The sequence below is a fragment of the Hirundo rustica genome, chromosome 28 (assembly GCF_015227805.2).
Source record: "Hirundo rustica isolate bHirRus1 chromosome 28, bHirRus1.pri.v3, whole genome shotgun sequence".
Taxonomy (NCBI): domain Eukaryota; kingdom Metazoa; phylum Chordata; class Aves; order Passeriformes; family Hirundinidae; genus Hirundo; species Hirundo rustica.
Genome location: NC_053477.1, coordinates 3,628,156 through 3,644,945, shown reverse-complemented (window position 1 = coordinate 3,644,945; position 16,790 = coordinate 3,628,156). Strand labels below are relative to the sequence as shown.

At 61.6% G+C, this 16,790-nt stretch overlaps 1 protein-coding gene across 2 annotated transcripts in view; it reads right to left on the bottom strand.

Annotated features, from left to right (window-relative positions):
- Positions 1-4,223: 4,223 nt before the first annotated feature.
- The window catches only part of PEBP4 (phosphatidylethanolamine binding protein 4), a 76,622-nt gene continuing 64,055 nt past the window's right edge, over positions 4,224-16,790 (bottom strand). For both annotated transcript variants that reach the window (XM_040087691.2, XM_040087690.2), the window contains 3 exons: positions 11,322-11,367; positions 10,255-10,371; positions 4,224-4,589 (listed from right to left, as the gene is read on the bottom strand). In XM_040087691.2, the coding sequence (XP_039943625.1) occupies positions 4,498-4,589; positions 10,255-10,371; positions 11,322-11,367 (255 nt within the window). In that variant the 3' untranslated portion in view covers positions 4,224-4,497. The remainder of the gene's footprint in view (positions 4,590-10,254; positions 10,372-11,321; positions 11,368-16,790) is intronic.

Sequence of the window (16,790 nt, the reverse complement as noted above, 5' to 3'; positions counted from 1 at the left end):
CAGACCCAGGGCTGCCCCCCCCTCGAGCTGGGGGGTGAGGCTTTCTCCCATTAATTATTCCAGTGATTATTAAAACCAGGTAATTGTTATCCTCTTGGCTTAGGGCTCGTGTTTAGCACGAGCTTCTCCTGGCCTCCAGCCCGGTTTTGGGAAGGAACACCCCCCGCTCCCATGTGCTGCTGGGCGCTGCCGTTGCTCATCAGGAGCGCTCGGTTTTCACGAGTTCGCTGTTAATTTTGAAACTCCGAGTCCTCCTCTCCCTCAGTCATCCCGTGGAGTGGGTGGGATTGCTTTGGGAAGGGGCTGGAATCGCCCGAGCCCAGCTCAGAGCCCCGTCCTGGCAGAGCAAAGCGGAGCTGCGTCCATCCCGCAGCCGTGCCCGGGCTCAGCGCAGCTCACAGCCCCCCAGAATCCCCGGGGTTCTGTGTTTCCATGGGTTTGTGGCCTTGGAATGCAGCTGGGCTCTGCAGGGCTGGTGAATCCGTGCTGGAATTCCTGGGACGTGCCGTTGATGCTGCAGATCCCACCTCTCACCCCGCCGGCCCCACACCTGAGCTCGCCCCACTCCATTTTCTCCCTTGGCACAAAAAAAACCTCACAAAGCCACGACAGTGGAAAGTCGAGGTAACAAATACAAATAAAACTTCCTCTGGAGGCTAAAAATGACACCCGTAGACAGCGAGAAAAAAAAAAAAACAACCCTTCTCTGGGTGACAATAACAGAGCGTGGAGCTATTTCAGTGTTGGGCTGTTCCATTGCAGCGCTCGGCGCTGGGGTTGCGGCTGCTCAAAACCAGCCACTTCCCCAGGGACGTGACGTGTTTCCTTTCTATCACAAACTGATTTAGAAGCAAAACTTTCTACATTTAGGCAGCCGAGAGGCTCAGCTTCTCTTTTCTCTCTCTCGCGCCGAGGGTGAGCGAATGGAAGGAGAGATAAAGGGGGTGGGACCAGCATGGAGTGACTGTACGTGGCTTCCTCCTTGTGAGTTTTTTCCTTTGCTCTTTCTAAATAATCAAAAAGTGAAGCAGAAAGCTACAATTAATATTTTCCATGCCGTGGAGGCCTCGTGCGCATCCCAGTGAGAGTTTGAGGTGCGGGGCTGGCCGGGGCTGCTGCCTTTGCAGCCCTGAGCGGGGCCAAGGACCCAAACCAGGCCACGGGAGCCTGGTGCTGTGTCCTGGGAGGGATTGTCCCACCACAGGGATCATCCCACCACAGGGATCATCCCACCACAGGGATCATCCCACCACAGGGATCGTCCCACCACAGGGATCATTCCATTACAGGGATCATCCCACCACAGGGATCATTCCACCACAGGGATCATTCCATTACAGGGATCATTCCACCAAAGGGATCATTCCATTACAGGGATCGTTCCACCACAGGGATCATCCCACCACAGGGATCATTCCATTACAGGGATCATTCCACCAAAGGGATCATTCCATTACAGGGATCGTTCCACCGCAGGGATCATCCCACCACAGGGATACCACAGCCAGCTGGGCAGATTCCTGATCTACATCATCCCTGTCCCCATCTCCATACCCACCTGCATCCTCTTCCCCGTTCTTATTCTCCATCCCATTTCCATTTCCATTCTCCATCCCCATCCTCATCCCTGTTCCCACACTCAATCCCCATTCTTAATCCCCATCCCCATCCCATCCCATCCCATCCCATCCCATCCCATCCCATCCCATCCCATCCCATCCCATCCCATCCCCATCCCCATCCCATCCCATCCCATCCCATCCCATCCCATCCCATCCCATCCCATCCCATCCCATCCCATTTTATCTCCATCTCTACTTCCATCCTATTCCCATCTTCCTTTCCATCATGTTCCTCCATCTCCATCCCCATTCTCCATCCTCATCCCCATTCTCATCTCCACTCTCTTCCGTCTTCATCCTCACTCCCATCCTTGTTCTCCATTCCCATTTCCTGCCTGTCCCATCCCATCCACATCCACATCCACATCCCCACCTCCATTTCCATCTTCACCCCATCTGTCTCCTCATTTGCATTCTCCATCTCTGTCCCAATTCTCATTTCCATTTCCATTTCCATTCTCCATCCCATTCAATTCCCATGCCCATTCCCATTCCTATTCCCACTCCCATTCCCATTCCCATTCCCATTCCCACTCCCACTCCCACTCCCATTCCCATTCCCACTCCCATTCCCATTCCCATTCCCATTCCCACTCCCACTCCCATTCCCATTCCCATGTCCATTCCCATTCCCATTCCCATTCCCATTCCCATTCCCATTCCCACTCCCATTCCCACTCCCACTCCCATTCCCATTCCCACTCCCACTCCCACTCCCACTCCCACTCCCATTCCCATTCCCATTCCCATTCCCACTCCCATTCCCACTCCCATTCCCACTCCCACTCCCATTCCCACTCCCACTCCCACTCCCACTCCCACTCCCACTCCCACTCCCACTCCCACTCCCACTCCCACTCCCATTCCCATTCCCATTCCCATTCCCACTCCCACTCCCACTCCCACTCCCATTCCCGCTCCCATTCCCATTTTCCACCCCATCCCATCAGCGCCACCCAGGGCAGTGCATCCCTCTGGGCTCGGATCCCGATCCCAGCCCAGCTTGGCTCCTCTCATCCCCAGCTAAACCCGGGGAGCACGGTGACAATTTCCTAGAAGGACAGACATCCCCATCTCCTTTTCCCCACACAGAAATAGCCACGGGGAGCTGAGGGCCGGCGGGGAGGGACGATGGAGCTCGGCCGCGGGATGCCAGCGGGGCCGTGACCTCTCGTCTGCACCGGAGCCTCGCTCCGACCTGCCGGGCCAATTACACCCTGCTCCGAGGGCAGGGACAGAAAAAGAGAAGGAGAAATCCAACTTTAGCCGACTTCCATGACATCTCACCATGTCATTTCCTCTGCTGCTAATCTTAGTGCCAGTGGCAGCGGGGTTCGTGTTTTTTTGGGTTTTTTTTTTGGTTTTTTTTTTTCCCCTGGGTTGTGGTGTTACCCGGCTTCCTTTTTTTTGTTGCTTTCCTTCCCGCCACCTCCTGCAGCTTCACCCAGAGCTGTGTGCCCAGGGAGAGCCTGGATCCTGCTCCTGCATCCCCTTGGATACCCCGATCCTTCCTGCAGGGGACACGAGCTCTGCAGGACCCTGCTGTGATTCGGCCCCTCCGAGGCAAAGAGCCACATCCTGGGGGGGAAATCCCAGCCAGGTTTAACCCCCGAGGCAGGGCTGAAACCCAGGTTTAACCACCCAGTCCAGGACTGAAATCCACGTTTAACCCCCCAATGAAGGACTTAAATCCACATTTAACCCCCCATTGCAGAACTGAAACCCACTTTTAACCCCCCAGGACTGAAACCCACTTTTAGCACCCCACCCCAGGACTGAAACCCACTTTTAACCCCCCAGGACTGAAACCCACGTTTAACCCCCCAGTGCAGCACTGAAATCTGCTCTCCCTGCCGGGGAGCCAGGGAAGGTGACCGCCGGGACGGCACAGAGATGTTTTTTTCGGGATCAGGTCGCTCTGCTCCGGACCCAGGCATTGATGCAACGCTGAGATGCGGCAACCAGAGTATCAGGACCCCTCTGAAGGATCCCTGGCCTCCCTGCACAGCCCTGGGCAAGTGATTCTCTCGTGCCTCAGTTTCCCCTGCCTGCAAAACGTCCTGGGCTCCCGCTCCCTGCGGTTTGTTCCGAGGGGAATGTTATTCCTGGCCATGGGCAGGACAGGGGAGGCTTTGTCACAGCGCAGGCACCGGGACGTGCTTCAAGGAGGACCCGAGGCGGGTGAATCTGAGCCTCGGAGAAAACTGAGTCTTAGATGAGAGCCTAATTAAGGAGCTAATTAAAGGGGAGGTCCGGCTAAGCGGCCAGTAGGCAGAGCTCTGCTGATTTATGCCTTTAATGTTGGTTTTGCTTTCCAAGAGGAACGGGCTGAGGGCAAAAGCAGGGCAGGGCAGCGCCCGGTTCCCATGCGGTGCCACCAAGGGTCCCCTGGACCGGCATCACTGTCCCTGTCCCCTCCTGTGTGACCCTGGCGTCACCTAAACGAGGGTCTGAGTGCCCACCCCCTGCTCCCATTGTCCCTGCTCATCCCACGCACATCCCAGAATTCCGGATTCGCCCGGCGCTGCCCCGCGCTCGCTGCCACCACCGAGCGAGCGCCGCGTGCTGCATCCAAATTTTTATTCGGGAAGCTGCAGGCATCGAAGTCCCCAAAGTGCCAGGGGGACATGCAGGGGGTCGAGTCAGAAACGGGGTGAAGGGAGGAGAAGGGGTGACGCCAGAATTCCTGGGGTAGCCAGGCGGGCTGGGGCTCCTCTCGGCACGTTCCCCAGGGGGAAGGGCAGAGGGAGGGGTCGGGGTTGGTGCTGTGGCTCTGGGCTGGGAGCAGGGTGGGTTCATCCTCGGTGGCTCCTGGGGTCCCCTCGGTGGCTCCGTGGTGTTGGGGGTGCGCAGGGCGAGGGAAGGAAGGCCCCAGTTAATCCTTGTAGCTCTTGGTGAGGAACTGGGTCGAGGCCACGGGGTGGCCCAGATCAAAATCCTCCACGAAGTCCTTCAAGTTCCAGGTGCCTGGCGAGAGAGGGAAAGGGGGTGAGCAGGGCTGGAGAGGGGAGCAGCCCCGTGCAGCTGCTGCTCGGCCCCAAACCACATCCTGCATGCCCCAGGAGGCGCCAGGGACAGCGGGGAGCCAGGGGACCCCAGCTCTGAGCATCCCGGGGGTACGAGGGCTTGGCTGCTCTCCTGTCCCCTGACCTTTAGAGAAAACCTCCCTACGAGCCCACCCCGGGGGTGGCCTGGCTGGGAATCCCCCGGGGGATGTCACAGGAGATTCCCCGTCCCCCTCACTGCTCCGCAGACCCTCAGAGCCGAGGGGGTTCCTCACTCCCGAAGCTCCTGCCCTGACCCCAGCATCCCCCAGGAGCTCCGGGGGCAGCCTGTGCTGGATCCAGCTGTGAGGTTTTTGCTGCTTTTCCCCACGTAGGCAGCAGGGAAACCCTCTCCAGGGCGAAGGGCGGGAGGGATTCCCTCACACCCGGCCCCTGCCAGGGACAGAAATCCCCCGGTGCCCTGCCGGCGTCGGGCACCGAGCCTGGGTCTGGCTGGCGGCTGCCGGAGCATCCTGCCCCGACGGGAGGGGCTTTCCCTGGCACCCAAAGGGCTCACGCTGCCCCTCCTCGCGGCCCGTTGTTTATCTGAAACCCGTCCTCTCCTCTTCCTGGCTGCTCTCTTAATGTCACGCGGCAGCCCGGCAGCCTTTATCTGCCTGTCACATCTCAGCCCCGACCCGAGCGCTGCGTCCCCTCCGCTCTTGCAAAAGTGCTGAGCAAAAACCCCAGCTGCTGCATCACCTGCGTGGGGTGGTGATGGCTCGGGGAGCTGCTGGAGCTCCCACCTGCTTCCCCACCTCGGCCTCTGAGCTCCGAAAAAAAAAGGCTCCGGAGGTTCTCGTGGTGGCGGCGCCGCTCCCGGAGCTGCCGGAGGCCGAGGCTGGGATGCTCCAGGGCCCGGCGAGGAGCTCGCAGGATGCTCAGGAAGGACCCTGCGTCCCGCATTCCAGCTGGGATGCGATGCTGGAACGCTCCAGGCTGCTGCTGGGTGGTCCCGGGTGTTCCCCTGCCCACCCTCCGAGGCCCCAAACCAAGCCGGGAGCGAGGACAGCCCCGGCTGCCCCGCGGGGTCACTGCCAGCCGGGACACCGAGCCACGGGCGCCTCCATCCCCAAATTCCACCTCGGCAGCAAGGGCAGCCCCTCGCCTCGGGCTCCCAGCCCAGCCCCCTCGGTGCCGGGGGTCCCGCTGGAGGTGGCACCGGGGGAAGGAGCCTCGGGGGGGGGCCGCTCCCGCTGCGCCCGCAGCCTTCGCCGGCCGCCTTTCATCCGCTGGGTTTCAAAGCGCTCGGGAAAACCCGCGGGAGAGCAGCCGGCGCCACGCGGGACCGGGGCGAGAGCGAGACGCGGCACCCCCGACTCCCGGGGGTGCCGGAGCTGTCACTGATGCTCGCCGGGCCTCCGGAGAGGCGCGGATGAAAGGAGCCGGGGGAGGCAGAGCCTCTGCGGGGCTGCAGGAGCCGGGCCCGGCCCTCGCCCCGCGTGTGGGGCCGGGGTTTTTCCTGACCTACTTTCCGACCTGCCCCGGCACCGGCTGTGCCCGGCCCGTCGGGGTAAGGGAAAGGCCGGGGGTAGCAAAGTGGGGGGGATGCACCCGGGAAATGCCGGATTTGGGACCCCCGACCCCAAATCCCACCCCTCTGGGGCATCCCCAAAGCGCCCCGTGCCGGCGTGACCATCCCGGTGACACCGCTGTGACCCCGGCTGGATGCCGGGGTTGGGGACTCTGAGTCACCGGGATGGCGGAGCCGGGAAAGGAGCAGGGGGCCGGGCGGGGAGCCGAGGTCGCGGCGTCGCCGTCCCCTCTCCCCGCCGCGAACAATGCGGCGTTTCATCCCCGCCTCGGTCCCTTTTCAAGCTCGTTTCCCAAAGGATTAAATCATCCCACTCGGCCTCTTATCAGCGCACCCGCCGGAGGAAGAGGAGTGCCCGCTGACACCCACACGTGCGCGGCCGCCTGAGCCCGGAGCACCCGATGGGGAAACTGAGGCACGAGGCAAAACGCCGGGCTCGGGGCAGCTCGGCATCCCTCCGATCCCACAGGTTTCCCAGCGCTGCCGTTGTCTCCTGCCCACCACCCCCAACCACCCCCCCCTCCAAAAGGCCGGTCCCCTCCTCCCCCGGCCCCCCGGCTGTAATTTATCAGCCTCATCGGCGGGAACGTTCTCCTGACGGGAGCCCTGATGCTGCTGTGCCAAGATTAATGATGTCCCGGCCGAGGTGGGCGGGAGGCCGGCGGCTGCTTTGGTCACCATTAAGTGACACCCGGGGACTTGGGCCGGCACCGCGTTCTCCCCGCAGCCCTCGGCCGCCTCCCGTCCCGGCCGCAGCCTTTCCCTCCCCGCCGGGGCCCAGTCCAACCCGATTTTCCAGCTGGGTGGATCGGATTGGAGGCGCACGAGGTCGGCTCGTGAGTCAACGCTGCGGCCCCGATCCCGATCCCGATCCCGAGCTGGAGCTGGGGCTGGAGAGGGATGGAGCCGGAGCTGGCCAGGCTCATCCCTGCCCCTGCTCCCCCAGAGGACTTGTTGCTTCCCGGGGGGCAAAATTCCTGGGAGGAAAAAAGAAAAAAATCCATTCCCGGTTGTAAAACGCGTTCCCAGGGCAGGAGGGGCTTTGGGAATGCCGGAGCTGATGGGAAAAGGTGGAAGTGGAGGGATGAACTCAGGTGCGATTAAACCTCGAGATTTTGTGCTAATTAAAGACCCCCCTCGATGAAAGCTGTGTGTGTAGGGGGGAGAACTTTAATGCCCCAGCACCACAGCCGGGCTCTGGTGGGTGCCCGAATTCCCCCGGCTGAGGGATTTTCCGTGGATGGAGGGGCTGCGGCCAGCGCTGCCGCCTCGGGATGCGACGGCGGCTGTGACATTTCGCGGACCACAAATTATTATCTCGAATCTCCCCGAAACGCAACCACGGCCTCTAACGCTCCTGGCTGCGAGGGAAGTGGGGCGAGCGGCAGGAAGAGCCGTGGGGACACCCCCAACGTCCCCGCCTTCGGTCCTGAGCGGGGACGGAGCTGGCGCTCGGCGACAATTCGGGGGCACGGCCAAAAACTGAAGTGACTCAGACTCCAGAGGAGAAACTGAGGCTCTGAGTTATTTGCCCGAGGCCACACGGAGCCGGCTGGTGCTGGGATTGATCAGAAACACTCTGAAGGAAGGATCAGGGTGGTTTTTGTTTGTTTTTGTTTTTCTTTTCCCTGACGAAATAAGATTTTTGCTCAAGAGCCGGCCTGGAGAAACACCTCGGCCGTAAACAACCGATTTCCACATTGCCACGAGCCACGGGGGGACGCGTCCCGATCCTGCAGCCCTTCCAGCGCCCGACCTGTGCCCGTCAGTGCCACCCCGACGGGGACATCCCAGGGCAGGGTGGGCGCTGGAAATGTCCCCGCTCCCTCTCTGAGCCGCTGGCGGTGCGCAGCCAGACAAGGAGGCGGAAGAAACAGGGGATTTGTTCTCCGCTTTCTCGCCGTTGCCCCTCGCGTTTCCAGTTCCCGGGGATCTTTTCCAGGAGCAGGGACAGGCGAGGCGGGCAGGTCCTGCTTTAGTGCCCTCTTCTGGAGGCTCGGGCCGAGCTCCTGCCATCCCGCCTGGCACTGTCACCTCCCCCGGCTCGGCCACGCGTGCTCCGGGACCTTGCCCCGGCCTGGCCTCCGAAACGCACAGGAGGGAAGGGAATTATTTCTGGGAGCTGAGCAGGAACGCTCTGGTGGGGCTCAGGGCTGCCGGAGGGAGGGATGCCTGGCGCAGGATGCAGCGCTGGAGGTTGGATGCATCCCCAGGCTGGGATGGGCCAGAGCCGCTCCCTGTGCCCGGTCAGGATGTGTCCCTGTCCGGGGCTGGTGACGACGGGTGTCCCCATCCTTGGTGAGGCAGAGCTGTCGCTGTCACCAGATGTAGGGCAGAGCAAAAGCAGCGAGAAGGGGTTCGTTTGAGGCCAAGTAAGGAATTCCGAGCGAGGATGTGAACTGCGCCTCTGGCATCGCCGGGGGAGCCTGCATCGCTTCTACCACAGGAGAGGAGCGAGGCAGAGCCCGGGCTGGGCTCCCATCCGTGATCCTTCGGGATTGGGGGCACCCCCTCCTCGTTCCCACCTTCTGCCAAAGGTGTCTGCTCCTCTCCCCCGTGCGCTGCCTTTGCTGGATGCACCGGCGGATCCCTCGGCGCTCATCCCGCTGCCTTGGGCATGGATTTGTTTAAAACCCTTGAGACGCCAAAATCTCATCCTTTGGCTGCTTTTAGGGCTCATTCCCTGGGAATAAAGATGATGGGCTGCATTCCCAGGCCGAGGGCATGATGCAGCAGTGAAATGGTTAAAAACAACCTTAAACACGAGCCCCCGCCGGACCCCCGCAGCTGCCTGAGGAACGATGCTCAGGCGCTGGATGATGCGGAAAAATATCCGCCGGGTCTTTCCCAGGAAGCGCGGGAAGGGCTGGAAGCACAGATGGGACGGAGACGGCGCCAGCTGGGGAATGCCCGGCCACCCCACGCCTTGGGGACAGCGGGGTGGTGGGGGACCTTCCCCAGGGGGTGACATTTGGGGGGCTGGGGACGTGGGTCCTGCTAATTAAGAGGATTTATCTGGAAAAAACTCCTTGGTGGGTGTCACCGCGTCCCTCCCCAGCTCCGGGATGCTGCGGTGGGAATGGGGGGACAACACGGAGCCCCTTCCTCCGAGCAGGAGCGAGGAGCTGGCTCCGCTGGCAGGGGGGAGACATTGGCCGTGTCGTTAAGAAGCGGAGTTAATGAGCCAGAAAGCAAAGCCAAGGGCAGGGAGAACCGGCGGGGGGACTGCTGGCAGCCTCATCCACGCTCTGGCCACGGGATGAACACCACGGCTCAGTGCTGGGACGGGGTTCAGAGCCCCCCGGAGCCCCCCCGGAGCCAGCCCCCCACTCCGTGCCGCGCTCTGCGGGTTGGCAGGCGCGGGGTGAGTCAGGCAGCGCAGCCCCAGACGCACCGACCTGACCTGCCCGTCGAGCCCTGCTCATGCCGTCCCAGCTGGGAAAGTTTTGAAATTTCCCTTGTGGAGGCCACGTGTGAGCCACAGGGCTCCGGGCAGGGCGGGGAGGAGCCCGCGCTGGGCACCGGGCAGGATGGATCCGTGCCGGGCTCCTGCAGGCTGCCCCGCTCCCCGGGGATGGAGCAGCAGGAACGGTGCCCTGGGCATCTCATGGGATGGGGGGTCTCGGCTGCTCCGTCCCTTCCGTGAAAGGTTTAGGGAGGAGGAGATGGGGAGCTGGGAGTTGGCTGGCGTTGTGTCAGCCCGGTTTGAGCAATCCCTTGCTCAAACCTTCTCCGCGGCTGATCCTTATCCGAGGTGCCGGTGATGCAACTCCCGCTGCTCGGGCTTTGGGGTGGGGAGGGGGGGAAATGTGCCAGCGAGGGCTGCATTTCACAGCCCACATCTCTCCCTGCTTCCGATCCCGCTAGCCAGGCCGTTACCAGGATTTTCCCGAGGGTTTGTGCCGCCTGGCGAGGCTTTAACACCTCACCCACGTCCCCTGGAAGGATCCCTTGGCACCCAGCGAGCATCCCCAGCCTGCCGGAGCACGCGGCGTGATCCAGAGCCCCGGGAAAGCCCCTGGGGGCCGGGATCGAGGGCACGGCGGCTCCTTACCCAGCGACTCCTGGTCCTCGGTGCTCAGGGCGATGGCCTCGTGTGGCGGCTGCCGGTACAGGCGGAACTGGTAGCGGTGGTAGCCGCTGTAGCGCGGGGGCTTGGGCCGGCTGTAATCTGGGGCAGAGGAGAGAAAGGGGCTGAGCATCCCTCATGAGCCGAAATTCCCACCGGAACCAGTTTTCCATCACTCTCCTCCAGGCCGGGATCGGCTCTCCCGCCCAGCTCCCTGCACCGTGACCCCTCACTGCGCATCAGCTCCGCAGGCAGAGCCACCAAAACATCCCCGCAGCACATCCTGGGGCACCCTGGGCACTCCTCCGTCCCCCTCCCCACGTCTGCACCCTCCCTGCTGGCTGCAGCCCGCCCTGGGCAGGGGATGTGCCCGGGGGGGACAAACCTGAGACCCCCCAGCACCCCTTGGGCTGCCCCAGGGGGCTCCTGGGGGTCCACACCGTGCTCCGGGCCGCGAGGGAGCAGCGCAGAGCTGCCCAGATGTGGGGCCTGCAGCTGGCTCGGGGTGCACCCAGCTGCTGAGGACAGAGAGGGGAAGGGGCATCCACCAGTGCAGCCGCCCCGTCAGGGACAGGAGGATGTGACACCGAGGGACGAGAGGCTGAAGCTCCTCCAGGACTCAGTCCCCTGCAGCCAGGTGAGCCCCCAGCCCCTCTCCCCTGGCGTGTGACCTCCCCGAGCCCCGTCTTGGCCCGCTTTGAGCTGAAAGTCTTTGTTCCTGCAGCATCACACCGGTTGTTGGGGATTCACCCGCTTTTATCTCGTGTTTTTCTTTTGGGTTTTATCCATTCCCCCCTCTTTTTTTTTCTTTTTTTTTTTTTCCCCCCCTGGTTTTGGAGCCTTTCCAACCACTGAGGAGTTTTTAAACAGCTTTTGCCTCTAGGAAAAAAGAAGAGAAGAAGTGGCTGCTACTTCAGACAGTGCCCAGCTGTGCCCTGGGGAGCTCCTCGTGTCCCCACCTCGTGTCCCGGTGTCCCCACCCCGGCCAGCTCTGCCACCCCCTCGTCCCAACTGGCTGAGACCCCCTCCCTTCATTCGGGGTCTGCACTCACTCGTCAGGACCTTCCCTCTGATCTTCCCAACCTTCAGATCCGAACCCTGGAAGGACAAAAAGAGGGAGGTCAGGTGAAAATGGGATCCTCAGTAGAAAAACATGGGGGGCTGGACCCCTCCTGCCTCCCCAGGGATTCATTTTCCAACATTCTGTGTGTTTTCCTTGTGAAGACCCCTTTCTCCGGGGTGGGTGGGAAGGAGCATGCCGGGGCTTTTCTTTGGCTCTTTGGGGTTTAGGGGCTGGCCTGGCACACCGGTGACACTGCTGTCACCTGCACACGGAGACTGTGAACGGGCTGGAGATCCAGGCCAAGGATCCAGGCTGTGGCACACCGGGAAAGCCGCAATAACTCCGTTAAAAGCCTCGGTGCTGCTGGGCACGGCGGTATTTGGGAGAGCTGGCCCATTCCCGGTGGGATTGTGGCGATTTCCACCGGCATTCCCAGGGCTTTGCTCTCGACAGAAACCCCTGCTTGCACAGCGAGTCCTGCGGGAAGTCCTGGGATTCCTCCCGGGAGCAGGGAGCCTTTCCCGGGACACCCAGCGTCCTGTGGGGAGTGGATGGATGGCAAAGGGACATCCCATCTCACCCCTGACCTGCCGTGCTATTCCCGGCCATTCCCATCCTCCCAGCGCTCGTAAATCCTTTCCTACGGCACCCGTTATTCCAGTCCTGCCCACACACGCTCCGCTGCCAGGGCTCCTCCGTCCTAACCTGCTCTGGGAGTTGTTATCCCGAATTAAAAAAATAAAAAAAAAAAAAAGATGCCTCAGATAACTCCCGGCAAAAAGCAAAAGCGCACGTGGGGAGCGGGGCTCGGTGCCTCGGCTCCCCGCCGTCAAAGCTTCGCTTCCCCTCCAAAGGAGCCCGCTCCTCACTGAGCCACGGCCGGTGGCAGCCTCCTGACAGCTGCCCCTGGCACACCGAAGGTCACCGCCGAGCCCAGAGCCCGCTCGGATCCCGGGATATCGGCTCCCCGAGCCCGCTCGGATCCCGGGATATCGGCTCCCCGAGGCCGCGAGTATCCCGGGATATCGGCCCCCCGAGGCCGCTCGGATCCCGGGATATCGGCCCCCCGAGCCCGCGAGTATCCCGGGATATCGGCTCCCCGAGCCCGCGAATATCCCGGGATATCGGCTCCCCGAGCCCGCTCGGATCCCGGGATATCGGCTCCCGGAGGCTGCTCAGATCCCGGGATATCGGCTCCCCGAGGCTGCTCAGATCCCGGGATATCGGCTCCCCGAGGCTGCTCAGATCCCGGGATATCGGCTCCCCGAGCACGCTCGGATCCCGGGATATCGGCTCCCCGAGGCTGCTCAGATCCCGGGATATCGGCTCCCCGAGGCTGCTCAGATCCCGGGATATCGGCTCCCCGAGGCTGCTCAGATCCCGGGATATGGGCTCCCTGAGGCTGCTCGGATCCCGGGATATCGGCTCCCGGAGGCCGCTCGGATCCCGGTGGCCGGGAGGTGACGGGCGAGGCTTCGGGGCCGCAGCAGCGCAGGGTGGGGTGTGAGGGGGGGACACACCCGGAGGGGACGCGCGGGGCTGCTGCGGCCCTGCCCAGATGTGCACAGCCGCGCCGTCCAGATGCGCACCGCCAGCCCACCCACGCGCGGGCCGGCGCCTCCCCCGCCCAGATGTGCGCACGTGCCCGAGCCCTCCAGCTGCGCCCGCTCCCCCAGATGTGCCGCTGCCCGGCGAGGGGCGGGGAGGGGAAGCTGCTGGCGCATCTCGGGCTCATCCCGGGCTCATCCCGGGCTCGTCCCGGGCTCATCCCGGGCTCGCCGTGCGGCCGGGCCGGGCCGGCTGCCAGCCCCGGCTCTTCAAAGCCAGGCACCGCGGGTTCCTCTCCGCTCCCGTGCGGGGACCGCGCTGCTATTCCTGGCTTCGCCGGGGGCTCATCGGCGCAGGCCGGGCCTCCTCCCTGCTCCCCTGCCCGCCGATGTGGGCTGCCTGCTGGCCCCGAGATGCCGCGGGTTCCCGGCTAGCCCCGGGCGTGGGAGAGTCAAAGGATAAAGCTCCTTTTTAAGAGGCGAGAACAGGAAGAGGGCGGGAGGGAGAAAGTCGGGATGAGCGCTCCAAACCCTGCCTGTATTTTTTATTTATTTATTTTTAAATTTTATTTAACAGTAAACAGCTGTCCCGGGAGCAAGGAGCGAGCTCTGGGCACGGCTGCCGGGGTGCGGGAGGGGTTGGAGAGGTGGGGTGTGACGCCCTGTGACATTTTCTCCTTTTTTTTTTTTTTTTTTTTTTTTTTTTTTTTTCTGTGTGTGTGTGTGTGTCTGCGTGTGTGGTTTTTTTTTTTGCTCAGGCAATGGTTTGTAGGAGGAAAAACTCCCCCCACCCCGTCCCCTGCAGCCCCTTTCCCCTTTGCTGACACGCCGGAGAGGGCGAGGGGAGCATCACACTCGGGCAGCTCCCGAAGATCCCTGCCACGAGCCCAGCTAATGGACGCTGATGAGCTGCCGCCTTTATTAATGCCCTTTCACGAGACCATTAATAGTTCCTAATGACACCATTTGAGCTTCCCAGCCTTTTATCTCCTTCCTCTCTTTTCCCCCTGCCGCGGACGCGGTTGTAGGAGGCGGAATCAGATATTCCCAACTCTCCGGTCTGCTCCGGGCGGTGTCCAGAGCTGGCGGGGCACAAAGATGCTCGTGGCAGAGATCCGGGCGGCCTGAAAAATCCGGGAGATTCCTCTCCTCGGCCAAAGGAGCAGGGGAATTTCATCCCTCTCATTCCTGGCTCCCTGGACACGGAGCGAGGCTCCCTGGAAGCTCCCGGCCAGCCCTCGGTGCCGAGGGTGGGTGGCGGGGGAAATAAAGAAACAAACACAAATAAACGAAAGGCAGTGAGTCACCTTGTGTTTTCCTCTTGATCTTTTTTGTTGTTGTTGTTGTTTTGTTTTCTTTTCACCCCCTTCCCTTTCTTCCCCCTCCTCCGGAACGTGTCTGATCCCATCGGAGAGGAGGGGAAAGGGAATGGGTGGCGAGCTCTCGCCAGCGATTCGCCCGGGCGAGGAACCGAGGGTTATGGAAAAGTGGGTGTGGGAATCGGCACAATCGCTGGCAGGGCACCAGGACAAACAGATGACGGATGGCACCCAGGGAAGCGCAGCCGAGCGGGGCTGGGCTGCTCCGGCTCCCAGCCCGGCCCCGGGGACCCCGGCACACCGGGGCTCAGCCGCGTGCGGGGGCTGCAGCCCGTGGGAAGCAGGCGAGGGCCCGGCCCGGCATTAACCCAACGATTATCCGAGGGGGAAACCGATCCCCGACAGCCGGGGCTCCTCCTGAGCTGCTCCTCACTCGAGTTTGACGGGGCCCGAGCGGCTCCGAAGGAGCCTGGGTTTGTTCTCCTGGATTCCTGTGCTCTTTGGAGCGAGGTCGGGATGGAGGGATGGGCTCAGAGAGCGCAGGGCAGCACCCCGGGAAGGGCAGAGACCCTGCCAGGCTGGGACGGGGAAGGGAAGGCTGAGATGCCAATTGCAGGTGGATCTGGATCCGTTCCACCGTGTCCTTGCGGAGGAAGCTGAAGGGTTTGGGGTTTCCTCCTCCCCACCAAAGCAGTGGGGAGGACCACTCCTCCCCCAGCTCCCAGAAACACCCAGGCTCGTCCCGCTTCCCAACGAAAAGCATGTGAGCGAGCAGCCGCTCCAAGAGAAACTCTCCCTCCAATTATCCCGGGAGAGAGCGGGGCAGGGCCCGGCCGGCTCCCAGCACTCCCAGACTCTGGCATTTCCCGGCTCAGCCGCCTGTTTGCTCGCTTCCAGAGGGATCCTGCTGCTGGATCTGGGGCACGGGATGCTCCCAAACTCCTCCGGCTCGCCCACGCCGCCCCGACCCCCTCCAGCCCGCCCTTGCTTTTCCTGTCACCGTCCAGCCGGGCTTTGGCGCCCGAAGGAGCCTGTCAGAGAGGAGAAATGTCACATCCCACCACGCCAGCCTCGCTGTGCCGCTGGATTGCCAGGGCTCTCCGTCAGGGAGGAAATCGGGAGAAAGAGGAATTAAAAAAAAAAAATTCGGAGGGACACAGAAATGGTTCCCGCGGAAGGAGCAGGGTGGGAGAGGCACCTCCAGCCTTCCTTGGGAACGGCCTCCAAAGTGCTTTGACAGCATTGCCAGGGCAGGGAGTGACAACACAGGGACAAGACCCCGCAGAGGCTGGATTCCCATCACACCCCAAATCCAGAGAAACCTCCCCTTCCTGCTGGAACCGGCCCAGCTTTCCCGAGCCCAGACCTTCTCCTCAGCTCTGGTGCTTCCCCGCAGCCCCAGTTCCTGGATGCTGGGATGACTCAGGGCCCTCGCTCCGTGCTCGCAGCCAGTTTCACTCTCCAGGCACAGCTGGAGTTGTGGCTGGGCCATCCCGGGCCTGAGGCAGGAACGATTCCCAGAATTTCCCCGCTCCAAACTTCCCACCCGGATCCTCGCTGCTCAGACGCTTTGCTTCCCGTGTGTGTAAAGAACAGGAGCTAATCCTCTCTCCGGAGCTTCCTGCTCCTCTCACAGGCTCCAGGAATGTCCCCAAGGAGGGTGGGATACCCGGAATCTCGAGCTGCCGACCCCCTCACCCAGAGCGCGTAATTTTAATTTATTAAATTTTATATTCACGGAATTTTGCCGCTCCAAGTGATATTTGGTTTGTTCCCGGTCAGTCTGCAGCTGAAAATTTGATAAACCGCCGTGGTCTGAGCCACATCCAGGCAGAAAAAGGGTGGAAGAGGTAGGAAAAGGAAAAAAAAAAAGGTTATTTCCTTCTTCTCAGGGCAGAACCTCAGGAAAGCTCGTCCTGGGTGGGCTGGGATCTCACAACTGATGGATTTGTCCTTTGGGGGTTTGACACAACCACAAGCACCAAAACCTGGGTGATTTTAACCCCAAAACCGTGCCAGGACACCCCGTCCCAGCAGGCGCTGACCGACACAGACTGCGCACCCTCATCCCAAAAAATTCTCCGAGGCTCATCAGAACTCCTGGGAAAACCTGCTGAGGGTCCCCAGGGAGCAGGAGCTGGAGCAGGCCCAGGGATGTCACCGCTCCAACACGGATCTGAAGATCCTCTCCCACTTTTCCAGGGTCTGAACTCCAAGGATTTACCCCTACAACCTTTAGGATCCTTAGGCAGCTCTTGGCTCAGCCCGGACATTTTTTTTTTCGCTCGCGTTAAATGGGGAAGGCGACCATAAAAATATATTAAAAAATAAATATCGGGCACGGTCGTAATTTAAATGCAGCTTTGTCTGATCCACCCTAACGCCGCAGGGGAGGACGTGCCACGGGTTATTAACTGAGCAAAATAAACATAAATCACCTCCGCGCCTGGCTCTTTGCAAGGATTATTATCTCTTCTTTTTTTTTTTTTTTAATCTAGAAATAAAACCCTTGCAACTCCATAACCCGAACCATCCCTGGCAGGGACCTTCCCGGGCTCCTGCTCCCTCCTGGCAGCCCGAGGATGGCATTGC